This window comes from Macaca nemestrina, chromosome 18 (assembly GCF_043159975.1).
Source record: "Macaca nemestrina isolate mMacNem1 chromosome 18, mMacNem.hap1, whole genome shotgun sequence".
In the NCBI taxonomy this organism is placed as follows: Eukaryota; Metazoa; Chordata; class Mammalia; order Primates; family Cercopithecidae; genus Macaca; species Macaca nemestrina.
Genome location: NC_092142.1, coordinates 72682120 through 72708296, shown reverse-complemented (window position 1 = coordinate 72708296; position 26177 = coordinate 72682120). Strand labels below are relative to the sequence as shown.

The following is a 26177-nucleotide window of genomic DNA, read 5'->3' as shown; positions in this document are numbered from 1 at the left end:
CCTCCCTCCCTCCATCTGGCTGCCCCCAGGCAGCCCCTAGCAGGGACACCTGTGGGGCATTTCAGAGACCCAGGTCTGGCCCTGGCCCCCACATGGAGATCTGAGATCCTCCGGGAGCCCCCAGCCTGGCCCCCTGCAGCTGGCATCTGGGGTAGGAAAGGTGAGGTGTGGGGATGGGGCGGGAAAGCAGCCAGGCAGAGGCAGGGGTGTTAATTACAGTACACCTTTATTAATACTGGAATCTTCACAGTGCATCTGTTACTTGTAGCAGTGACTATTTAAATCAGGGAGAGGATGGTGTGGAGGGGGCGGGGAGGAGAGGAGAATTTTTCCAAAATCTGACAGAAAGAAAAGAAACAAAATGGTTCGTATGGGATGGAGGGTAGGGGAGGGGGGGAAGGGTGAGTAGGAACCAGGAGGGCTGCCTGGGGTGGGGGAATAAATTAAGAAAAGGAATGAGTTAACAACAGCACCAGGAAAGTTACTTCAGTCAAAAGACGCTTTTGAAAAGAATATTTCTCTGTACAAAATGAGAAATTAAACAAACGTAAAGTCCCCCAAACCAAAGTTTGTGATGTGGGATGGTTGGCTCGGATCCCGAGGTGGGTGGGCCTACGAGGTGGTCGCTACGTCGACGCAAGGGCGGCAGGGGTGGTCTCAGGATGGACGAGGGGATGGGGTAGAGTATGTACAGCCCCCGGGGCTTGCAGGGGAGGGGCACGGCGGAGTTGGTGGGGGCTGTGCCACACGAGCCCCCCTCTCTGGGAAGCCCCTGCCTCCTTTCCCATCAGGACCTCTGAAGCCCAGGCCTGCCCACCCACTGCCCCTCACACTATTCCCACCACATCCTGAATCCTGCTCCACCACCCTGCCTCAGCAGACCCCTGCAGCCCTGGGGAGAATGTGCGGCAGAAATTCCACCCACGACTCCCCACACTGGTCACCTGCTCTCCTGGCCCCTAAAACAGGGGCCCTGATGTTGGCCCGAGCTCCACGGGTTGAGTGCTCGGCCAGGCAGTTGTTGGACCTAGTGACTTACTTACAGGGACCATTCTCCATCAGCTCTCTCTGATGAGACTCCGTGCACATCAGGGCCTGCTTGGTGCCCAGACTTACCCAGGAGCTGCCCTGCCGGGGCCCCAACTCACCGCACAACAACTTCCAGGAGCTCAAGCCTGGGAGGCTCAGACCCAGCTCCACTCCATCAAGACCAAGGTGCTCCTGACCCCCAGGTAGGACCCTGCCCTGGGGCCACGATGCCCTCCGAGCCCTGCTTTCCCTCCTGACCTGCGGGGCCACCAGGACTTCCTCCGCTTGCCTTAGGCTCACGTGCTTTTACCTGCTGAGACTTGGCGTGACTTGGTGCGTGGGGTGGGGGCAGCTTTGCCCCTCCCCCTGCCCCCGCTGCCAGCGCAAGCCTGGACTACAGTGGGGGCCGTCCTGGGATGGCATCTCCTCTGGCAACAGAGAGTCAAAGCCAATCTTCCCAGACTCGCTCCCCTACCTGGGCTTGCAGCTGGCTCAGACCACAGCAGACAGGCCGGGAGCCTCCCAACCCTATTTTGGCTACGCTCAAGACGCCAGAGAGAACAGTAGCTTTCCCAGGACTCTGGGGGAGCCAAGTCCCCTGCTTCTCCTCCTGCCATAGGACCACCAGGCCACGGGGGTGGGGGCTGTCCCCCAGGTGCTCCCAGACACCCACCCTGTATCATCCCCTCACCCCCACACACAGTCCTCGTCCACAGCCAGCTCCATTTTATTATATTCATAAAATGACCCCACACCTCCTACTGCTCCAGTCCCCTCCTTCCAAAAGTGGCTGAAACTGTGACCCCAAAGTTAAAGGATTGATGTACCCAATGAGAAGTGAACATCTGAAAACGGTGCCTGTGTGGCTGGCCGGTGACCCTAGGGCCTCCGGCCTCCTAACCCTGCTGCCCTAGTTTCCAAGGAACTGCCCTGGCCCCCTCCAGCCAGCCTCACGGGGTCGGGGAGGCGAGGGGCGGGAGCCACCACAGGGCCCCCGGGACTCCCCAGGCAGCCCCTGGTTTCCTCCCTGAGACTCGGCGTGGGCCCTGGAACTCCCTTCCCACACGGGAGGGCCTGGCTGCCCAACTCCAACCTGCTGCCCTGGCCCCCAGCCCCCAGCAGACATCCAGCCCAGCGCGCACCTGCCCTCCACAGCCGCTCTGCTTCCCGGAGAGAGAGGCCTGGGAGAGGCAGAGAGAAGGCAAGAGGGGAGGAGGGGGGCTCAGGCAGGGGAGAGGGGGCCAGCATTCCAGGAGGAGCTGAGGCAGGACCAGCCCTGGGAGAGGCCGGGATGGTGAGAGGGAGGCCAGCCCGGCCCCTCTGCTGTGGGCGGGGCCCTGGCCCTGGTGCTCACGGGTATGGAAGAGGCAGGCAGGGCCCGAGAGGAGGAAGAGGAGGGACAGAAGAGCATAAAACAGACCCCGAACCAGGCCCAGGCCTGCAGGCTCCGTCCCGGCCAGGCTTGCTAAGAAGTCACTTCCCGTTTAAATGCTGGAATCCAAGTGAGGTGTGTCTTTCTGTAAAGTGGCATGGCCTCTGCCCTGGTTCTGTCCTCTCTCCTGGCTGGGCCTTTGCTTTGAGTGCCTGCGGCTCTCAGACCAGGCCACCTGCTCGCACTGGGGCCTGAGAGGATGGGGAGGGTGGCGCCATCATAAGATGCGGGGCGCCGACCTGTCGTTGGTGACGGTCCTGCGGAGCCGGACCCCACGCCGGATGGCCACCAGCATGTCTTCGGCCGGGGGGTCGCTGGTGGCGGCTGGGGGCGGGGTGGGTGTCTCCTCCGTGGGGGTGGCCGACAGAGCAGTGGGGAAGGGGAACTGGCCCTCGCCCAGTGCGTGGGCACCCGCCACCAGCTCTCCCAGCTTCTCCACCAGACTGTGCCGGTTGGCCGCCAGCTGCTGCTGCTCGTCCTCGGCACCTGCCCCGGGGTACCCGGCTGCCTCTGGGGATGGGCTGCCCCAGGCTGTGTTGGGCAGGCTGAGCCTCTTTGGGGAGGCCTTGGCAAGGTCCGGTGCCAGGGGTGAGGCGGTCTCGTCGGTGTAGAAGACGCACTCCTCGCTGCCCGCCCGTGTGGGCCCCATGTAGCCGGGTGAGTCGGGCACCGTGGGCGTCTTCACAGGGACGATGGGCGGCCGGATGGGGATGGGGCCAGCGCTGGACAGGGCGCGGCGCACGGTAGGCTTGGTGGAGGGCGTGCGGCGGATGGTGGCCACGCCAGGGGGTGCGCCCGAGGGCAGGCCAGTGGCGGTGGGCAGCCCAGCAGTGGAGGCTGGGCGCTTGGTCTGGATCAGGCGGCGGTAGTTCTGGGCGATGTTGCTGTTGCGCGGGATGGTGGATGACTTGTCAAACTCAGGCGGGCCCTCGCTGTCTGCATCCCCATTCACAGAGTAGCAGTCGTAGTCGGAGCCTGGGGGCATGGGACGCAGTAAGGCCGGGGTCCCAGGTGGTTCCTTGCCCCCAGCCCACCAGGGTGAGCACGGAGGGGGAAGGACGGGGCCCTCCTGGATGGCGAGGTCCCAGCCATCCCTGGTCCCACCCCAGCCCCGCAGGCCTGCCTTGGGAGGGAATGGTGTCCTCAGAGCAGGAGGGCGTGGTGGTCTGCGTGCTGTAGCCGCTGGAGTACTGCAGCGAGTCCCGGCTGCTCTTCTGGTGCTCCAGGCTCAGGCCGCGCGTCAGCACCATGGCCAGGTCACTGGCTGCGGGGGACACCTCCTCGCTGTGCTGAGGGTGGGAAAGTGCAGGCTGAAGCCTTGTGCCCCCAATCCCCTCTGCCCAAACTCCAGGCAGCCCTGCCAGGTGGTTGGAGCTGGCCCTGAGGCCACTGGCTGGGCCTCCTGGGACTAACCTGGGAGTGAAGGGGGACCCTGGCCGGCCTACCTTGGCCGCGATGGTGGCAGGGGACATCCGGGGTCGTGGTGCCTCTTCCCCACTGGGGCCCAGGGTGCCCCCACTGGCAGGGCCTGGCTCTGTGTCTCTCAGGAGCTCCACTCGGTCCTTCCTCCGTTGCAGAGTGGCGCCTGAGGGCTGCTCGTGGGAGCCAACCTTGGACCAGTCCTGCAGGGAGGGTGTGGCAGGTCAGGGGGACCCTTGGCCCTACCATCTACAGCCCGGGGGCCCCTCACTGTGGCTGAGGCTCATGGTGTCCAGGGCTATGAAGGGCCTCTGGTTCACAGTCACAGCCAAGGGCAGAACATGGAGTGTGACCGTGGCCCCTCAGTCCCACCAGGCCCAGGGGTAAGATGTGGCTGTGTGGGCAGTGACTGTAGGAGGTGGCCAGGCGGCTTGTCTCTTGGGGACAGGTGCTGTGTGCACACACCCCTGGCTGAACCCAGGCCCTCTGTGTGGTAGTGGCACCAGGTGGAGAGGGCACGGATAGGAGGAGCAGCTGGTGACTATCCTGGGCCCGGGCTGGGAGCACTGACCGAGGTGGGGGAGCTGCACTCGCTAACGGACTGGCAGGTTTCCGAGGCCTCAGAGGATGCAGAGCTGGAGGACTTCTGCCATGCAGAGGCCAGCAGGCGGTTGCAGACAGAGGGGCCGGCGGGCAGCGAGGAGGAGAGGAGAGAACAGTTTTGGTCACAGAGCTGGCATGCAAGGGGGCGGTTCAATTCAGCACCTTGCCCAGCGCCCACCCCCCTACCCCAGGGCCACAGCCGCTGAGCATCTGCAGCAGGACACAGCAGCCCAGAGCGCACGCGATGGGCGCTGATGCACCCGACAGCCCAGCCCTGCGCATTTCGAAGACTGACCGCAGAATTCACTGCTGACAGCCTGGATGTGGCCAATAAGGGGGAAAAGAGATACTAAGGGTGGCAGCTGGGTGTTTGGTCTGAGCAGTTGGGTTGATGGTGTCACAGTTTTCTCAGACAGGACACGGGGGAAGTGTGAAGCCCCAGGTGCCACGCTGAGCACTGAGCTGAGCTGCCTCTGAGGTCTCTGCAAGGATGCAATGAGGGCCGTCGTATTCACAAGCTGAGTGCAGGGAGAAGTTGGGGTTGGAGCCATCAGTGCAGCGATCTTGGGGTAGGATGAGGCCACCAGGCAGCGAGTGCAGTTAGACAAGATTGAACGGCCAGGCCCGCGGCTGCTGATGCGCAGCAGTTGGGAGGAAGAAGAGAGTCCCGTAAAGGAGAGCGACAGGGAGTGGCCGGAGAAGTAGGAGAACCATGAGCAGGCGATGCCCCAGGAATCAGGAGAGCCTGCTCTGTGGAGAAGGGGGTGGCTGTGCTGATGCTGCTGGATGGGGCTGTCCGCTTGGGGCACAGGGTGTCTATGGAGACTCTGAGGAGAACTGCTTCCGTATAATGGGGTGGGGGAAGCCTGTTTTAAAGTGGACTGAAGTATGAAAGTGACACGCCTGCTCTGGGCAGTGGGGTGGACTAGGTGTCCTGGGACGCCCTCCCTTCCTAAACAACTACAAAGAATAAAGAAAAAAGCAGGGTAGACACAGGCCCACGAACTCCTGAGCACGTGTGATGAGCAGGGTTCCCTGGGGCAGACGCCAGCTTCATCTGCAGCAGGACACAGCAGCCCAGAGTGCACACGATGGGTGCTGACCCACCCGATAGCCCAGCCCTGTGCATTTCGAAGACTGACCACAGGACTCACTGCTGACGGGCCTGGATGTGGCCAGTAAGGGGGAAAAGAGATACTAAGGGTGGCAGCAGTGGGGACATGGAGCACGGTGAGGTGTTGGCCTGGGAATGAGCCAAGTTAAGCCAGGGCAGCCCCCTTCCTCCAGCTCTCTGAATCATTCTGGATTTAGATCCCCAGATTTCCTGCAGATTCGAATGAACCAAGATCACCAAAATAAAAGGAAACCAGGCACCACCTGTGAGAATTCAGAGGAAATAACAAATGCAGACTTTTGGCAATATGAGGGTTAAAGTAAAAAACTCAATGGAAAAAGTATTTGGAAAACTCAGATAAAAAGTTCAACACTTGCTCATGAAAAAACAAACAAAGACACAAGCTTCTAAAAAGGAAGCTGCTCTGATAAAGAATATCTACAAATGCACTGATACTTTTCCCTCTGAGATTGGGAGAAAGACAAGGATGCCCACTGTCATCACTCCTGTTCAGCACTGGAAATCTTGGCTAGTGCAATAAAGCAAGAAAAAGAAATAAAAAACAAATGGATTGGAAAGAAAAGAAAGAAGGCCAAGTGTGGTGGCTCATACCTGTAATCCCAGCACTTTGGGAGGCTGATATATAAGGATCACTTGAACCCAGGAGTTCGAGACCAGCCTAACATAGTGAGACCCCTGTCTTTATGAAAAATAAAAGTTAGCCAGGTGTGCTGGCACATGCCTGTGGTCCCAGCTACACAGGAAGCTGAAGCAGGAGGATATCTTGAGCCTAGGAATTCAAGACTGCAGTGAGCTGTGATCTCACCATTGAACTCTAGCACTCCAGTGTGGGTGACAGAGCAAGACTGTGTCTCACAAAAAAAAAAAAAAAAAAGATCACTATTTACAAGTGACATAATAGTATATGTAGAATATTAAAAAGAATCTACAAGTTATTAGAATCAACGTAGGATTAACCTTTTAACAAGGTTATTGGAACAAAGTCAGAAAAAGATCAATTGCATTTCTAAATACTAGCAGCTAACAGGAAAACAAAACAAAACCACCCTAAAACACTAATGTAATTTACAATAACGTCAATAAACACTGAATACATAGGGAAAAAATTCCAATGACAGATATGCTAGATCTTTACACAAAAACCACAAAACAAGCTGGGCATGGTGGCTCACGCCTGTAATCCCAGCGCTTTGGGAGGCCAAGACGGGAGGATCACATGAGGCCAGGAGTTTGAGACCAGCCTGGCCAACAAGGTGAAACCTCGTCTCTACTAAAAATACAAAAATTAGTCTGGCATGGTGGTGCATGTCTGTAATCCCAGCTACTCGGGAGGCTGAGGCACCCAGGAGGCTGAGGTTGCAATGAGCTGAGATTGCACCACTGCACTCCAGCCTGGGTGACAGAGTGAGACTCTGCCTCAGAAAAAAACCCGAAAACCAAAAACCCCTACAAAACATTATTGAGAGGAAGTAAAGCCTAAACAAACGGAGAGATATATCTACAATTCCATTCAAATCCCAGGAGCTTTTTTTCTTTTCTTCTTTTGGTGGAAACTGACAAGCTGATCCTAAAAGTTACATGGAAATGCAAAGGGCTGAAAAAAGACAAAATGGTACCAAAAAAATAACCAAGCTAGGGGACTTCCATGATCAGATATCAAGATTTTCTATAAAGTTTGGCTGGGCACAGTGGCTCACGCCTATAATCCCAGCACTTTGGGAGGCTGAGGTGGGTGGATTGCTTGAGATTAGGAGTTTGAGACCAGCCTGGCTAACATGGCAAAACCCCAATACAAAAAATTCAAAAAATTAGCTGGGTGTGGTGGTGCACATGTAATCCCAGCTACTCAGGAGGCTGAGGGATGAGAATTGCTTAAGCGTGGGAACAGAGGTTTCAGTGAGCCAAGATTGCACCTCTGCACTCTCCAGCCTGGGGGACAGAGTGAGACTGTCTCAAAAAAAAAAAAGACTTTTTATGAAGTTACAATAATTAAGATGGTGTGGCATTGATATAAGGCAGAGAAATCAACAAGTAGGACAGAGTGCCAAGTCCAGAAATAACCACACACCTACAGATACCTGACTGATGATGAAGGCAGCACTGCTGTGCACTGAGGAAAAGAAGATGCTATGCTCCAAATGTCTATGTCTCCCCCAAATTCCTCTGTTCAAATCTTAACCCCCAAGATGAGGTACTGAGAGGTGGTTAGATCATGAGGGTGGAGCCCTCATGAAAGGGATCTTATAAAAGAGGTTTGAGGGACCTAGTTTGCCCCTTCCAACACTGAGGACACAGCAAGAAGGTGACATCTATGAACCAGAAAGCGGGTCCTCACCAGACACCGAATCTGCTGGTGTGTTGATCCTGGCCTTCCAGCCTCCAAAGCTGTGAGCACTACATTTCTGAAGTCTAAGCCACCCAGGTTATGGTATTTTGTTACGGCAGTCCAAATTGACTAAGACATATTTTTCTTTTTTTTCAATACACTGTCCTGGGTCAATTGGATATCCATGTGAAAAAAATGACCCCTACCTCACACCACACACACGTGCGCACGCGCATGCGCACACAAACACACACACACACACTCAATTCCAGATGAGCTGCAGATCTAAAGGAAAAGGGCAAAACCAAAAGGCTTTTTAGAGGAAAACATCTTTGTGACCTTGCAGTAGGCAAAAATATCTCAAGCAGGACACAAATAGCACTAACAATTTAAAAATGGATAAACTGGACTATTTTAAAACTAAGAACTTCTGGTCATTAAAAGACCCCCATTAAGAGAATAAAAATGTACCCATAGAAGGAGAGAAGAGATCCAATTAGGAACTTTATCTGCAATATCAAAAAGTTCTATAAATTGGTAAGAAGAAGACAGATAATGCAGTAGAAAAATGGGCAAACGATTTAAAAAGGTCCCTCATGAAAGGAAATATTCTAATGGTCTTTAAGGGTATGAAAAGGTAGCTGGGTTCAATGGCACACATCTGTAGTCTCAGCTATTCAGGAAGCTGAGGTAGGAAGATTGCTTAAGCTCAAGAGTATGAGGCCAGCCTGGGCAACATAGCAAGACCCTATCTCTTAAAAAAAAGTATGAAGGCTGGGTGCGGTAGCTCACGCCTGTAATCCCAGCACTTTGGGAAGCCAAGGCGAGCAGATAACCTGAGGTCAGGAGTTCAAGACCAGCCTGGCCAACATGGTGAAACCCCGTCTCTACTAAAAATACAAAAATTAGCCAGGTGTGGTGGCATACGCCTGTAATCCCAGCTACTCGGAAGCCTGAGGCAGGAGAATTGCCTGAGCCTGGGAGGCAGAGGTTAGAGTGAGCCAAGATTGTGCCACTGCACTCCAGTCTGGGTGACAGAGCGAGACTCTGTTTCATAAATCAAACCAACAAACAAAAAAAAGTATGAAAAGGTGTTCAATCTCAACAGCATTAGAGAAATGCAAATAAAATATACAGGGAATTACTATTACTATCCCCCACCAGAATGGCTAAAATGAAATCAAGATAAAATGTCAAGGGCTGGTGAGGATGTGGAACAGCAATGAACTGTCATAATCTTGGCCAGGTATGGTGGCTCATGCCTGTAATTCCAGCACTTTGGAAGGCGGAAGCGGGTGGACTGCCTGAGGTCAGGCGTTTGAGACCTGCTTGGCCAACATGGCAAAACCCCATCTCTACTAAAAATACAAAAATTAGCCAGGTGTAGTGGCATGCACCTGTAATCCCAACTACTCAGGAGTCTGAGGCAGGAGAATCACTTGAACCCCAAGGGTGGAGGCTGCAGTGAGCTGAAATTGCACCACTGTACTCCAGCCTGGGAATGAGACTGTCTCCAAAACAAAACAAAACAAAACACAAAACACTGTCCTAATCTTGCTAACAGGAGGGTAAATTCGTATGAGCACTTTGGTTCACTGTTTGGTAGTACCTATCAAATCTGAAGATGTGCATATCCCATGACTATGCAATTCTGCTCCTAGGAATGTGCCCCACAGAACCGCATACTAGAATGTTCACAGCAGCACTATTAGCAGCATCATAGCCAAAAAACTGGAAACTATGCAAATGTCCATCAAAAGGGTTAATTATGTATTCACACAATAGAATGCCATATAGCAATGCGCAAGATCTATATCTCCACCTAAAACATGGATGAATCTCATCAACATAACTGAGCAAAAAGAAGCCAGACATAAAGGATACATACTATATGATTCCAAGTATAACACATAGAAAGGATAAAAAGGGCAAAACTAGGCCAGGCACTGTGGCTCACGCCTGAAATCCCAGTGATTTGGGAAGCTGAAGTGGATGGATTGCTTGAAGGCAGGAGTTCAAGACCAGCCTAGGAAACATAGTGAGACCCCCATCTCTATAAAATAAAAAATATAAAAATTAGCCGGGCATGATGGTGCACACCCGTAGTCCCAGCTACTTGGGAGGCTGAGGCAGGAAGACTGCTTGAGCCTGGGTGACAGAGTGAGATCCTGTCTCAAAAAAAAAAAAAAAAAGTCAAAAGTAGGACAGTGGTTACCCTTGGGTGTGTAGTGACTTAAGTGAGCACTGGTGGCTTCAGGAGTGGTGGTTATCCTGCTTATATTCTTGTTCTTGGTGTGTTTAGAATACCTCGATAAACAAGTTCCTTGGCCAGGTGTGGCAGGTCATGCCTGTAATCCCAGCACTTGGGAGGCTGACATGGGTGGATCACTTGAGATTAGGAGTTCCAGACCAGGCTGGTCAAAATGGCAGAACCCCGCCTCTACTAAAAATACAAAAATTAGCTGGGCGTGGTGGCACACACCTGTAATCCCAGCTACTTGGGAGGCGGAGGCAGGGGAATGGCTTGAACCCGGGAGGAGGAGGTTGCAGCGAGCCAAGATCGCACCATTGCACTCCAGCCTGGACAATGGAGCAAGAGTCTGTCTCAAAAGGAAAAAAAAAAGTTCCTGAAAGACTCAATGGTGATGGGTTATAACCCGTAGAATAAAAGAAATATTTATGAGCCCATATTGATAGAAATTAAAAATTGAATATATAAATAAATGGGGGAGAAGGGACAGATCTTTTTATAGTAGAATCTCAATTAAAAAATATAGGAGAAATGACGGAAATAGAAAGTCACCTATTTTAACAAGCAAGATCATCAGTGGATGCCAAAACTAGTGAGCAAAAGTACAAGGAGAAGCAGGAGATTTTCATCATCTCAAAAGTATCCCTTCACAGTATATTCCATTAATTAAAAAGGCGGAAATAATGACTCTCCAGTGGAGAAACTTGGCATACACCACCTTAACCAAGGATCAAGGTGAACATCACCAGTCACACAGCACAGTGACATTGTGCAGCATTTAGGATGCACCAAGAAGGGGACAGCCGCGCTTCTGTGGTACTCTTGCCAAAACTGTACGACTTCTAATTCTGAATGAAAAGACATCAGACAAAGCCAGATTCAGAGGCATCCTACAAAACATCTGACTGATATTCTTCAAAAGTATCAAAGTCATGAAAAACAAGGAGGGACAGGTGTGAGAAACTGTCATGAGCTGGAGAAACTGAGGTGACACCAACACGAAACACTATGTAGGGTCCTAGCCGGGAGCAGTGGCTCATGTCTGTAATCCCAGCGCTTTGGGAGGCTGAAGTGGGCAGATCACCTGAGGTCAGGAATTCGAGACCAGCCTGACCAACACGGTGAAACCCCGTCTCTACTAAACAGAAAAAATTAGCTGGGTGTGGTGGCGCATGCCTGTAATCCCAGCTACTTGGGAGGCTGAGGCAGAAGAATCGCTTGAACCCATGAGGCAGAGGTTGCAGTGAGCCAAGATTGCACCACTGCACTCCAGCCTGGGTGACAAGAGCGAAACTCTGTCTCAAAAAGAAAAGAAAAGAAAAAAAAAAAAAACCCAGGAACATTATGTAGGGTCCTGAATCGGGTCATGGACCCCTGGACCAGGAGAGGGAAAACTGGCAAAAATAGAAAGAAGACTGTAGATTACTTAGTATTATACCAGTGTTAATTTCTTGGTTTTAAAAACGTTTTTGATGGTTATGTAAAGTAAGATGTCAACATTGGGGAGACTCTGGGAAGAGTATATGGGAACTCTACACATTTTACAACTTTTCTACAAGTCTAAAATGATTTCAAAATAAAAAGTTAAAAAAAAACCCGAAACAAAAAAGCCTCAGTGGGTAGGTTAAATAGCAAAAAGGAGAAAAAGTCGATTGTAAGATAAAACTGAAGAAATGATCCAGAATATATCTGGAGAAAAAAGGAGATAGAAAATATGAGCTAAGAGATGCATAAGATAGAAAGAGAGGGCTGGACATGCATCCAACTGGAATCCCAGCAGGAGAGAATAGAAAGAATCAAAGTGGAAGTAAAGAGATAATGACTGGCTGGGCGCGGTTGCTCACACCTGTAATCCCAGCACTTTGGGAGGCCGAGGCAGGCAGATCCCTTGAGCCCAGGAGTTCAAGACCAGCCTGGGCAACATGGCAAAATGTAGTCTCTACTAAAAATACAAAAATTAGCTGGGCATGGTGGCGCATGCCTATAGTACCAGCTGCTTGGGAGGGTGAGGTGGGAGGATCGCTTGAGCCTGGGAGGAGGAGGTTGCAGTGAGCCAAGATCATGCCACTGTGCTCCAGCCTGGGTGACAGAGTGAGACCCTGTCTCAAAACAAAACAAAACAAAACAAAACAAAACAAAACAAAACGAGATAATGACTGAAAATTTCCAGAACAAATGAAAGACATGATACAAACCAAGAGAGGTTAAATCAAAATAAATCTACATTGTAGACACATTGTAGCACAACTAAAGAGAAGGCCTAAAAGTGTCCAGAGAAAGACTCAGATTCCTCAAAAAGAAGCATCAGTGACTGACAGCTGACCTTCCAACCAATGGTGGAAGCCAGAACACAGCGGAAAACTATCTACCTTCACAGTGTGGATGGAAGACAACGCTCACCCCAGAATAGTGCTCCTGGCCAAACGAACTTTCAAGAAGGAGGACAAAAGAAAACATGTTTCAGATAAACAAAACCCGAGAGTTTACAACTACAGATCTATTCTAAAAGAACTTCTAAAAGATGTTCTTTACTTCAGAAAGAAAGAAAGTAAGCTTTGGAGGATTTGAGATGCGAGGAAAAAATGACAAGACATGTGTATTAACATATGGGTAAATCTAAACAAGTACTGTATGTATAAAATAAAGAAATGAAGAAGAAAAATGTCATTTGTGGGTACTATAAAAAAAGAGAAAATAATATAGCTTGTAAGTTTGAGAGAGAGTGGGTGACAAGTAAAATATATATATATTAAGAGCCTTGAATTATTCAGGAGGTGTGGTTCTGACTTTGTTAAGTATGCATGTTAAGATTTCAAGGTAATCTATAAAAGAAAAGAGATAGTACATAACTTACAATTCAGTAGAGGGGAAATAAGAGAAAAGAAAAAACAAAGGCAAGGGTAGAGACAAGAATTCAGGACAAACAGAAAGAAGAAAGCCAGAAGTCTAAATATGTCAGTATTCATAATATATACAAAGGTGCTAAAAATGCCAATTAAAAGATAGAGGTTGTCAGATTGGATAAAAAAAGAAAATCTAGGCATTATACTGCTTACAAGAGACTCATTAAAAATATAAAGATATGTGAATTTAAAAGCAGAGATAAAAAATGATAATATAAATACTGAACAGAATAAAGGCCTTGGGGGCCTTCAGGCCAGTCTAAACAGCTATAGTAGCCCCACATGTGGCTTGCCTGATGCTGGCATAAGGCTGCTGTACCCCACCCTGATTGATCCTTCTAACGCCCCCTCACCTGGCTGGTGATGTCTGAAGGCATAGGCGAGGGGGGCTTGGAGTAGGTGGCATCCTGGGAGACGAAGCCAGAGTCATGGGAGGAAACGCTGGAGAGGCGAGTGGTGGCGGTGGCTGGCTGCGCCAGGCTGCGGTAGCGACAGGTGGAACTGGGTGAGTATGTTTGGGCACCCCCAGGCCATGGGGCTCCGCCACCCTTGGCACTGCTACTGCTGCTGGGGGCACTAGGGGAGTGAAGGAAGAGGGCACAGTAGCCAGACAGGGAGACAGAGGGGTGTGCGTTTCGGGGAGGTTGACAGACGAGGGTGGGGAAAGAGGTGAGGGGCAAAGGAAGGAAAAGACAATGTCAGACTAGGAGGTCCTGAGACCCAGGTGCTACAGAGGAGCTGTGTTCTGGGACAGTGTGGAAGGGGAGTGCCAGAGCAGGGTACCCCCAAGCCCCAGTGCTGAGGGGAGCTGTGGTCAGGGAATGCCCAGGGTCAGGCGACCTCTCTGCCTCCTATTCTGCCACTAAGAACAGCTGTCCAGGCCGAGCACAGTGGCTCATATCTGTAATCCCAGAACTTTGGGACACCAAGGTGGGCGGATCATTTGAGGACAGGGGTTCAAGACCAGCCTGGAGAACACAGTGAAACCCCATTGCTACTAAAAATGCAAAAGTTAGCCAGGCATGGTGGCGTACGCCTGTAATCCCAGCTACCTGGGAGGTTGAGGCATGAGAATCACTTGAACCTGGGAGGTGGAGGTTGCAGTGAACCAAGATTACGCCACTGCACTCCAGCCTGGGAGACAGAGCAAGGCTCTGTCTTGAAAAAAAAAAAAAAAGAAAAGAAACAAGAAACAGTTGTATTGTCTGGGTGTGGTGGCTCACACCTGTCCCAGCACTTTGGGAAGCTGAGGTGGGTGGATTGCTTGAGTCCAGGAATTTGAGACCAGCCTGGGCAATATGGTGAGACCCCATCTCTACAAAAAATATGAAAATTAGCCAGGCATGGTAGTGCACACCTGTAGTCCCAGCTATTTGGGAAACTGAGGTAGGAGAATCACTTGAACCACAGAGGTCGAGGCCACAGTGAGCCATGATTGTGCCACTGCACTCCAGCCTGGGTGACAGAGCGAGACCCTGTCTCACAACACAACAAAACCCAAAAAACCCACCAAAAAACCTATTGGTTTCACCAAAGATCTTAATCTAGATTCTTATATCCTAAAGAATATATCTTTATCACTGATGACCACCATTAAAAAAAAAATAGTTTTATGATGGGGAAACTGAGTCACTGGGCATCAAACAATTAGAACCAGACACAAGTCTGATCACTTCTTTTTTTTTTTTTTGAGACGGAGTCTCGCTCTGTCACCCAGGCTGGAGTGCAGTGGCGCAATCTCGGCTCACTCCAAGCTCTGCCTCCCGAGTTGACGCCATTCTCCTGCCTCAGCCTCCCGAGTCGTTGGGACTACAGGCGCCCGCCACCACGCCTGGCTAATTATTTTGTATTTTTTAGTAGAGACGGGGTTTCGCCATGTTAGCCTCGGCCTCCCGAAGTGCTAGGATTACAGGCATGAGCGACTGCCCGCAGCGAGTCCAATCATTTCTAAACCACCTTCTGAAAATCTGGTATTTGCCATCCAGTCCTAACTGGATGTCTAGCATATGGTGACGGTGTGTCCGGGTACAGAGGTCACCTTCCAGGTGGATCCTGCACCCACCATCACTCTCGCCCTCTCCACTCCCTCAAGGGGTGTCCAGCCCTCCATGGCTCACACCCTCAGCACAGCAATTCAACCCTTGGATGGTGTTCCTGGCAATGAAAGTTGCCTTCTCTCTAAGCATGACCCTGAAGCCTCCCAGCCTCTGCTCATGGCTGTCCCCTGCAATCAGCCCCTTCACTGCGGGACGGCCACCCACGCAGGGTCTGCAGAGCTTCTCTCTGAGGTAGTAGCTGATTGCTGTGCCTGGCTTCTCACAAGCTCTGGATGTCCAGCCAGTGATTCTGGGGATAGGGGTGCCTGGTAAAGGGGGACCCCCACCAGCACTTCACTCTGTGTTTACTGCCCTTCCCACCCAAGGAACCCTGAACCATCAATGTCTCCTCCAAACCCAGTCCCAGTGCCCGACCAAGGAAAGGCCCTGATCCTGAGCCTGGCTAGTGACTGCAAGATCCTTGGCCTCTCCCCAGCTCTGTGAGGCTCCCGGGGCCAGCCTGGGCCAAGGCTCCAGATGTGGCAGCTGCCTCCATGGGAACCAGCTCTTAGGAGCCAGCTAGGCTGGAGTGTCCTATACCTTGTGGCCCCAGTACATGTTTCTAGAAGCCTTCCTATCTCTCCCTGATCTTTGACTCTTACTATGACCCCACATGGTGCTGGGCCTGGCAGAGTCCAGTGGTTAAATGCTGGGACTTCATGCGTCAGTTTTCCCTTCTGTGAAATGGAGATAACACCATACCTGATACAGCAGTGGTAGGATTCAATGAGAAAAAATGCATAAAGCAATTAGCACAGCACCTGGCACATAGTAGATGCTCCATAAATGAAGCAGGTACCGCCCCTGCTCTCTATCCTGCCAACAAACGCCTGTGCCAGTAGCAGTCTTGGGATGACAGGGCACATTTTCCCTCTACATATGCAAATTCCTCAGATGATGTAAAAGTTGTGAATTTTGAGGCCCTGAAGCAATTTCTGATGCAGCTTTGCTGGGAACATCCCCATTTCCTCTTGGGATACCGCCCCCCACACCCCTGGGAACCCCACCTCCACTGACCTGCACATGCTGGACTTCCGGGAGCTGGAGCTGCTGGGTGATGAGGGTGGGGTCTGGTAGGACCAGCTGTAGTCCGAGCCCTTTAGGTCTTTGATTACCTGGACAGGGACATGGATGGGGGTCACTGGAGGCAGCTCCTCAGAGCTAGTAGGGCCAGAGGCCCCCACTCTCTTCCCAGTTGGGTCTTCTCCCCAGGAGAAGACCCAGGAGTCTGAAGCCCCCTCCCCCCGGCTTCTCCTAATGTGGGGAGCAGGGAGACACCGGGGGACACAGCCTTCTTAGAGCCCCTTCAGCTCACACACACTGAGTACAGATTCCGAGCCCAGCCTGGGCTGGGCGAGTGACCCCGACACCATGGGGTGCAGGTTGCTCCTGCGCCTCCCTGAGTTTGCTTTCTCCTGTGAATCGGGGCCACCTGTTCCTGTCTTAGAGTGGAAGATACCCTGAGATAACTTGGCAGATGCTGGGCATGCAACAAGTGCCCCCGGAGCGTGCTGCCCGCAGGCTGTGGGGCAGGACTGGTCTGAGTGCAGTGGGAACAGGGTTGGGGTGGGGTGGCCAGGTATGCCTGGGTCTAGGGGAGGGGATGGGGTTTCTGGGCATGAAGGGAGGTGGGGCATCTCCAGGTTCGGCAGGTAGTCTGCCCAGGTGGAGCAGGGCAGGCAGACTCTGGGCCTGGCTCCATGGATCCAGGACTTCACCCATCTACTCTGAGTCTGAGAATGCTGCTGGCCAGGGCAGACCCTCCCCAACCCCGGCAGGTGCTCCGGGATGGCCTGCAGTGGGTGTTAGAAGGGGTCTGGTCTTATGCCCCTAGCTGCCTCCCCCAAATGCCATCCTCTTTTCCCCTCTACTGCTCCCAACCTAGGGCAGCCCATCTCCTCCCTGCCCCTGGCCCTTGGCCCGAGGGCTCCCACACCTGCTCGCTGGCGGGAGGCAGTTTGTGGGGTTCCGCCGTCAGCACCACCAAGTCGTCGATGATGCCCTGCAGGTGGGTGATCTCTCCCAGCATGGTCAGCTCTCCGTTCTGAGGAAGCAGCGAGTCAGACCTGCGGCCCTGTCGCCCACCTGCCCACCTGCCCACCCGCCCTGGAGAAGCAGCAGGCCTTGTCGGGCCTCTCCTCTCTCACCCTTCCTCGCTAACCAGTGCTGCTCGGGGCTGGTGCAGGCAGGGCCCACACAGCCCAGATGGCTGGTATGATGGTCTGTCCAGACCAAATCAGTGTATGGTGAGCTATGAGACCTGCCTTTGGGCCAGGAGCATGTGGCCTTGATGCCCCCAGCCAGGGACTGTTGAGAAGTGACCCTTCTTGGAGGTCAGAAGGTCAACCCTGGGCCCAGCCCACCCCTCTGGGGTCTGAGTCCCCAGGAGTCCCACCACCACAGGCTGCAGGAAGGTGATGAACGTGCAGAAGCGGCCCCGCTCCTCAATCAGCGCCCGGCGCACGGCCTGCTTCTCCGTCTCCTCCAGCAGCAGGTACATGTCGTTGACGTCCTGCAGGGCACTGTCCAGCTGGGGCTGCAGGTCTCCTTTCCCTGGAGGGGTGGGGAGGAGAGGCCTTGCTGGGGATGCCAGCCTGGCTTGCCACACCCACGAATGGGCTCAGACCCTGGTGGTGGCATCTCTCGGCCGTTGGGCTGGGTGCTGCCCTGGGGCCATGGGACTGGGGAGGGCAGTGAGGACTCTGGGGCTTGTGGAAGGGCTAGTCCCACCAAAGCAGGAAGAGAGGCCAGACACACGCACAAGAAAGAGGCCAAAGCTGCAAAGCCACTCCGGATCGGGGCATCTCCATGGAGGCTCTTGATGCCCAGGAGCTCTGCCAACACGGAGCCTCCCTGGCCTCCACCTGGGGTACCCTCACTGTCCCGGCATGGTGCCCCTCACCTCACAAGGTCCAGGGAGGTGGGGCAGAAGCGGGACAAGGGAGAGTGTGGGGCTCAGCTGCAGGTCAGGCCATGGAGGGGCGGGGTCCAGGAGAGCTAGGGCTGGGCCTTAGAGGCAGGGAAGGGGTCTGTGTGGGTTCCCACTCAGCTCAGGGAGCAGAGCACACAGACAGCAACAGCGACACAAGAAGCAGCAAGAAAGAGAGAGGCGAGAGGATGATGCAGAGGAGATGATGAGATGGCAGGTGGGGAGGTGACAGGTAAGCACGCAGGCCAGCCTGGTGGGGGTGGGGCAGCCAGGGCCTGTGGCCTGCACCTCGCCCTGGCCGACCCCTCCTGGCCTGGCAGACTGACCCAGCAGTGGCCCTGGACTCATCCCTGGCCAGGGCCCCCAGGGGTCCCAGGGGGACTGTGCCCCAGGCCCCCCCCTCGTGGACCGACCGCCTTCCTCGCTTCTCCTTGGCCTGGAGAGGTTCCTTCCAATGGCCCTGAGCTGGGGGAGACAGACAAATGCAACAAGGACGGGAGGAGCAGCTGGAGGGACCGACATTTGACTTACCAAGTAGCTCTACAGGAAGGATGTGGGAGGAGAGGAGGAGAGACAGAGAAAGAAAGAATGTGTGAAAGACGCCGGATGGACAGAGCCACTCCTGGGGCGGGGGTGCCTGGGCCTCCTGCTGCCTCCCCTAGGGAGGTTCTGGACCAGGTTTGGGGGGCAGGGCGACTCCCTCTGTCCCACCCAACAGGTTGGAGGGTCCTGTGTCGGGGACAGCGCCCCTCTGGCCAGGATGAAAGCTTTAGGGGGCCCCACAGGGCGGCGGGGCTGTGGAGCGGGGCCGTGGGGCTGTGGCTGGGGGGCCATGCCGGGCACTACCTTTGCGCGCCTTCTTTTGCAGCTTGAGCGTGTCCGACGACTTCTTTTTGATCTCATGCCGGGCTCGTTTGTACTCTGCAGAGGGAGAGAGGGGAGCGCTCTAATGGGGTTCCTGCGGAGTAGGGGGTGGGAAGCTGCGGAGTGGGGGGTGGGAAGCCCGGCCCCGCACCGCCTTCACCTTTCGCGTGGTCCTTGTCCAGCTGGTTGGCCGCCTTCTTCCAGTCCTCGATGCGCTCCTGCAGCGGGTTGATGAGGCTCTCCAGCAGCGCGCTGCGGAGGGTGGGAGGGAGTGCAGGTCAGGGCTGGGCTCCCCCGCGACGCCCCGTCGCCCCGCCCCCCTGCGGCGCCCACTCACTTGGTGAACTGCCGCAGCTTGGTCTCGATGCTGCGGTGGCGCATGCACATGCGCGTGAGCGCCGAGCCGATGTCCCTTGTGGCCCCTGGTGAGGCAAGCGCGGCGTGGGAAGGGGCCCCGCCGGGGCCTGCGCAGTCCCGGCCTCGGGCCAGGAGGGGGCGCCCCGGCCGCGCAGGCTGAGCCCGCAGCCCGCGCCCCGCCCCCGCCGAGCCGCTGTCCTTTGGGCCCTGGGGGATTCGGGGCCTCCTCCATCTCCACCAGCTCTTCCTCCGCCATCCCCGCCGTGCCAGCCTCCTGCGGCGGCCTCCCCTCTCCCCCAGTTGGGAGAGGCCAGCGCCAAAGACTGTTTCAGGAGCCGGCCAAACGACCCTCCAGGTGTGCCCAGATGCAGGCACGGGAGTATGAGCACGCCCAGGACCCGAAGGAGCAGGAGCCCCAGGTCTCTGCCACTCGGACCAGAGGGCGGAGGAGGCGCCAAGCCCAACGGCGCGCTCACCTGACCCTGCGTGCTCTTACAAGGACGGCGGGCATAGGTGGGAAGAAGCCCTAAGAAGAATCTCTGTGCTGGGGGGGGTTGGGGTCACATGAACAGCCACAGCAAGAAGGGAATCCCCAGGGAACACTCCTGTCACTACTCACCCACTCCTGCTTGCATGCCTCTTGTGACGAGGGGCTCACTCTCCACAACCAGCCCATTCCATTAAGGAGCAGAACTCAAGGTTCTGGGCTTGGCGTACTTTCCTTGGCCCATCCCTTACTCTGCCTTTCCAGCCTCCAGGCCCACCCTGGGGTACCCCCAACCTCCAGCCACATGCCTCCCCACCTCGGGTGTTGGTAGCCATGTCAGCCACTTTCTGGAAGGCATCCAAGAAGGCCACAGCAGCCAGCACGGTGGTCCTGGGGAGAGGGGCAACGACACAGATGGTCAGAAGGACAACAGCACGGATGGTCGGGGGTGGGGGGTCTCTGCCGGCCTCTCCCCTGCTGGGATGCCCTGGGACAACTCACCTCAGCTGGGAATGCAGCTTTGTGGCCTTGGAGTTGAAGTCCTCCCAGATGGGGTAGGAGCTCTGCCGGGCAGATGGGAGAGAAAGTGAGCTTCTTGTGGGGCGGCTGCAGGGCTGGACCTGGGCCAGGCTCCTCACATGCTCTGTCCAGACTCAGGGCAGTTTCTGACACAGCAGCCCTGCCCCATGGAGAGGGAGGCTCTGGGTCCTCTCGGAGGGCAGAGGACCAAGGACAGAGCCATCAGCATGAGGAAAGCCTGTCCCTAGGAATGGGTGCCTTTGCTAAGCCCTCCCTCCCTGATGTCAGGACGTCCACCCTACAGGCTACAGGGGGCCCACATCTCCCTCAGGGGAAACGGAGCAGGAAGTGGCAAGTCCTGTCCCCTCGGAGTTTCCCAGGCACCTGGCAGGGGATCTGGGCTGAGCCCAATGAGAGGCATCGTGTCTCCCAAACATGTGCCTAGGACAGTGGCACTGACCTGCCCACCAGGGGCAGAGGCACAGTGTGGAGGGTAGGAGGTGGCAGGGCTGAAGGCACGCCAGGTGTAGACTGGGGCCTCCGGGGCCCCCGCCCTGTGTCCTGCAAGCTGCCATCCCAGGCCAGCAGCCGTGGCTCCCAGGGCCGAGGAGACTGTGGCTGCTGCAGGGCCCAGCTAGCCTGCCCGGGACAACCAGGCCCTGGGCTGAATGGGGCCTTGTGCGGCCAACAGAGCCACCTTTCTCCACCCCCTGCTCCCCTCCCCTCCTGGGGAAACAGTGTGGCCTTTATCCCAGCCTGGCCCAAGGCTCCAAGTTGGAAGGGGGTTTCCCAATAGGGAGGTCGGGCTCCTGGCGACCAGTTGTCCAATCTGATTATGGGGCTTTTCTGGTTAACGCATGCCCCGGGGTCCTGGAGAAACCTCAGCCCTGGCCCAAGGGCCCTGTGGAGGTCTTGCTCCTTGACAGGCAGCCCTGGGCCAGCCAAGCCCCGGCCCACAGGGGCTTCTGACCTCCCCTCCATGTAGGATGGGCACTGGAGGCTGGGGCTCTTCCTGAGGAAAGGGGAAAGAGGAGACCCTGGCCCTCAGGGCCTCAGAGGGAGGCTCTGCCCAGCTGCAACCCAGGAGCAGGCTAGGGCTTGCCCTGCCAGGCTAGGAGAGCTTGAAGGGGTGGGAAGGAGACAGGGCAGCTTAGGGGGCCTCAGAATCTCCCTCCCCTCCCAGCCCAACCAAACCAGTGTCCAGAGAAAGCAAATATTTGCAAAGTCCACAGAGGTCGAAGCAAGAGTGGGGAAGCTGTGGGTGGGCTATTCCCAAACGGGCACAGCTCAGGGTGAAGGGGCCTGGGAAGCTGTTCCCAGCCATCCCGAGGAATGGACTCATGCCACCCATGCCTGGGGTACCCCTAGGGGGTCTTCTAAAAGGGGGCACTCTGCCACTGCCTGGACCCCCACCCCCACCCAGCCTTGAAACCTTGCTAAGACCTCCCTTTAGGGAGCAGAGAAGTTGCTAGAGGTGGAGGGGGGTCCAGAGCCAGCTATCCTGGCACCCAGGAACCTTCTTAGCCCCTGAGCAGCCCTCGAGCAGTCGCAGAGATTAAAGGCTGTCCCCATGGGGAGGGGACAAGATGGGGTGCAGGGGAGGCCAGGCCATATCCCCTTAGCAGATGGACCTAGATGCCTCAGTCTCTAAGGACCTGGACCTGCCGCCCTCCCCACGGCAACCACATAAAGGACCCCAGAGACAAGGAACATACGTCTTATTTGTTTATATCCGCCTCTTCACGGACAGGTCAATTTCACTGATTAAAAATAAGAGACAGGGCTCCAGCAGCCAGCGCCCCAGGAACAGCATCCCCAGCCTTCACCTGGGACAGGCCCAGGCAAACCTTCCCAACAGCCCCATGAGATGAATACCATGACTGCCCCCATTTCACCAATGAGGAAACAGAGGCCCGTAGAGGTTAACTTATTTGCCCACGGCCACCGGGTGGCAGGGTCAGGACCTGATCCCATGTCTGCCTAGTCACTGCACACCAGGTGGAGGCACTCCCTTACAAAGCAGGGAGACAAGACTGAGCGCCAAGGCTGCAGAGGCGGCGGCGACTGCTGGGGTGCGAGAGACACCCAGTTCTGCCCCAAGCACAGTGGCGGCTCTGGAGTGGGGAGGTGGAGGGCTCGTCACTAGAGGCGCCCAACGGACAGGGAGGACGACGCTCTGTCTCTGTCCCGGCAGCGGCTGTGGTTCAGATGTGCAGTGTGGGTGAGCAATCCAGCCTCCAATCCCAGGGACTGGGCTTTCCAGGTGCCCCTGGGCAAGGGCCCCCTGTCTGAGCCTGTTTCTTCACCTGTAAAATCAGGAGAGGAAGGGCACCTGCCCCACTGGGTCAGTGTGGAGACTGAAGCAGGCGCTGCCCAGCCAGCACTCCGTGCAGCGCCCAGCAGGCCGTAAGTGCTCAGTTCACACCAGCTGACACTATGCAAGCCCTGCCCTCTGCAGGGGCCCCTAGCAGAGGCCTGGCCAGGCCTACGTGTCCAGGTGACACTCTCCACTCTTGAGGGGTGGGCGAAGAGTATGACCCCATTTTCTGGCTGGGCCAGCACTGGGTGGAGGCCCCATTCACTTTGCTGAAGGTGCCATGCCCAGGCCTATGACCTTGGGCAAGTCCCTGCCCCTCTCTGGGTTTCAGTGGACAGCCTGACACCAGTGGGCATCTGACCTCGGCCCCCGCTCAGTTCAACGTCAGGGTCTCCCAGAGGCCCAGGGGAGGGCTTCTGTGGGGTCTGTGGACTCACTGTGGGGTGGCCTCATGGGGCAAGCTCAGTCTCCTCAACCTGGCTGCTGATGGCCGCCCTTCTTCTACGGAGGCCCTGCTGCTCAGGCCACCCAGGGGAAAATCCAGAAGCTGCCCCCCAAATCCAGGTGATCAGCCTCCAGGTGGCCTCGTCCCCTTCTCTGCCCCGGTCATGGCCCCTGAACACGTGCCTGTGTCATAGGTAGGGGCATATCTGTCCTTGGCATCATCCCAAGTGAAGCGTCTTCTGTTTTGCCTCCACATGTCAGCAAATCATGCCTGGTGTCTTACTTGAACCTCCTGCTATGATCTGGGCCCACTTCCTTCTGTCTCATCCCAAAGCTCCTTGCAAATTGGCTGGAGAGGGAGAGAGACAGTCCTGGTCCACTTCTACGAGCAAAATCTGCTGCTCTCTGCAGTGGTTGCTATGAGGCTGCCAGTGGTGGTGGGTGGTGGGGTGCGGGAAGGCCCATCCTCAGCCAGCTCTGGGATCGGACAGGGGAGGGTGGTCTGTATTGCCAGTCCCAGAACAGGATCCTGGGGCCAGGGCTGTGATGTCCACAGGGCAGACGGAGACTGCTGGGGGCCAGTGGAGGGGCCTGGATGTACAGTTGCAAGAGATGGGGGTCCCAGGGGGAGCGCACCATAAGGGGCAGGGTATGGGGGGCATCTACAAGCCGCTAACTGGGTAGTCCCAGGCCAGGCTGGCTTCAGGCCTCTTCCAGGGGCAGAGATTTGGCAGCTGTCCCTGGGGCTGTTGTCCTGGCAGCACCAGGAGCCTAGACCTCCAACCTGCCAGCAACCCCCACCCCTTACGGGGCCTGTCCTAGCAGCACTGTGCTGGGTGGTGTCATCCCCACCCATGGCCTGGTGGGATTCTGTGTTGTGCACTTGGAGAGTGTGCGCTGGGGTGTGGCGGTGGGGGTCCTTGGGAGATCCTGTGGGGTGCATCGTTCTTTCCCGTTCTCCTCCCAGCCCCCAAATCCTGCCCCTTCATCCTAGGCTAAAGAAAGGGGGCAGGGCAGGAGGGCAGGAATGCTGGTTCCTGGTCCCCACCCTATCACTGGAGCTGGGCCCTCTCTGCCTAGTCAGCGTAGGGCAGCCCTGCCAAACCCTGGCCTTGTCTGGGGAGAGGAGCCCACTAATTTTCCCAGGAGAAAAAATGGGGGCTGAGGTCAGGGGAAGGGTCCAACAGTCTCCTTAATGACCTTGAGCCATTCCCAGGCCCCAGTTTCCCCACCTGGTGGGGTGAGGAATGAATGGGTGGCCAGCTCCAGCCTGACCTTAGGCAATCCTGGGAGAGAGGGGGAGCTCGGAGCTGAGAGTCCAAGGTGGTAATGGAGTAGGAAAAGCGCTCCCTTGGGGTTGCTCCACCAACCCCAACCTTCATCCCGCCTCCTCCCAAGGTGATGATCCAGGCCTATCCTTGGGATGCAGGGACATTCAGCCCGGGGACCTTGGAGTCCTGGAGCTTCCTGGGGTTGTGGGGGTGGGGCGGGGCTGGGGGAGGCAGTCTCAGGGTCGGGCGAAGAGGCCCAGGTCGGCGGGGAAGGAGTTAACGGTTCTCCGCTTTATTATTTTTTCCTGCTTTGGCGGTGACAGCATTGTCTGGGCTCCGGGGCCTTTGGGGAACATGGTGGTGGAAGGGGGCGGAGGTCGGCAAGACCCCAGACTCGTTAAAGGGCCCTAGAGTCGGTCCTGGATCCAAATCCCATTCATGGTTTGGCGGTCTGGGGCGCAGGGAGCCTGCGTGTGCACAAGCTTGGGTCAGGACCCCACGGGGCCACCGCGGGCACCGCACGGACACCCCGACACATGAGCACCCACACCCCCAGACGGGCACCCGGAGACACGGGCGCCCAGCAGACCCTGGCAGGACGCGCTCAGACAAGGACACACAGACACCGCGGCGCGCGGCCACACGGGGCTCGGCCACCCGCCGCCACGCGTCCCCGGGGGGACCCGCACCCGCCGCCGCGCGCCGCGGCCCCGCCGCGCCCCGGTTACCTTCATGTCGTTGACAATGGCCTGGAAGAGCCCGCCCAGGGCGCCGCACTCCTTCTCGGCCGTCTCCATGCTCGGGCCGGGCCGGGCCGCGGCGGCGGCGGGGCGCACGGAGCGCAGGGAGCCGCGCAGGGGAGGGGGCCGGGCCGCGCGGGCGCTCGCTCCGAGGCCGGGCCGGGCCTCCCGCCTCCAGGCCGCGCTCAGCGGCCGGCCGCGCCGCGCTCCGGGGTCGCGGGCCTCCGGCGGGCGGCGCGGGCCATGTCGCAGCGGGGCTGGCGGGCGGCGCGGGGGGCGCGGCGCGGGCAGCTAGCGGCGCAGCCTCGGCGCGCGGACTGACGGCGGCGGTAATCCGAGCCGCCGAGGATCGGGCGTCACGTGGGCGCGGCGGAGGGAGGACCGCGGGGGGGGGAGGGAGGGAAGGAGGGCGGGCCGCGCGGGAGGGGGCTGTGGGAACGGCCGCGCGGGCGCAGGCCCATTCACGGCCAGAAACCAGGGCTTTGAAATCCGAGCTCGGGCGCTGCCAGACTGGTCCGGCGAGCGGGGCCGACGGGCTCGGGCGCCACCGCGGGTCGGGGGGCGGTGCTGGGGCGGGGCCAGCCCTGCCCACTCGGGAGTGGGACGGGTGGCTCTCAGCCCCTGGGTAGGCGCTCCACGACGCCTTCCGGCCTTTGGCCTGGGGCGGGGGCCTTCCCGCGCTTCTAAAGACGGGCAGTGGATACAGTGGCGGGATTTGGTCGGTGTATCGGCTGAATGGGATACACTGCACAGAACAGGGCGCGGGGTATCGTGGGACCGCCCGCCTTAAGACGTTTCATCGCATGCACAGACCTTCCTCCTTAAGTTCGGACCCTTCCAAGTTTCTTGGCTCCTTTTCCAAGTGGTGCCGATGCCACCCAGATGGGGTGCCCGAGGCTGGGCTTTTGGGGGGCAGTGGTGGTCTCCTGGGCCCTGGACAACCTCCGTCCTCGCGGGTGGGGGCTCATTTCGGACCAGCAGAGCAGAGCTGGGCTGTCCTTGGTCTCTGTTGCCTGAGTCCACGGTGGGTGTGATGCACACACGTGCATGGGGTA

The 26177-nt window shown here is 56.4% G+C and overlaps 1 protein-coding gene across 5 annotated transcripts; it reads right to left on the bottom strand.

The window, feature by feature from the left end:
* Positions 1-207: 207 nt before the first annotated feature.
* On the bottom strand, positions 208-25269 carry MTSS2 (MTSS I-BAR domain containing 2). Of its 5 annotated transcripts, XM_071084903.1 has the most exons (15): positions 25111-25200; positions 23295-23460; positions 20333-20394; positions 20148-20221; positions 19325-19409; positions 19148-19239; positions 18970-19044; positions 17590-17747; positions 17131-17238; positions 16212-16309; positions 13452-13674; positions 4452-4526; positions 3907-4083; positions 3585-3750; positions 208-3436 (listed from the first exon to the last, which is right to left on the bottom strand). In XM_071084903.1, exons 2-15 carry the CDS (start codon positions 23331-23333, stop codon positions 2679-2681), a joined length of 2190 nt encoding a protein of 729 aa, XP_070941004.1. In that variant the 5' UTR covers positions 23334-23460; positions 25111-25200; the 3' UTR covers positions 208-2678. The 5 variants fall into 5 exon arrangements, with proteins under 5 accessions (XP_070941004.1, XP_011755842.2, XP_011755847.2 ...); XM_011757540.2 differs by lacking the exon at positions 23295-23460 and having other exon boundaries at positions 25111-25269; XM_011757545.2 differs by lacking the exon at positions 23295-23460 and having other exon boundaries at positions 13452-13578; positions 25111-25269.
* Between the last annotated feature and the right edge of the window lie 908 nt (positions 25270-26177).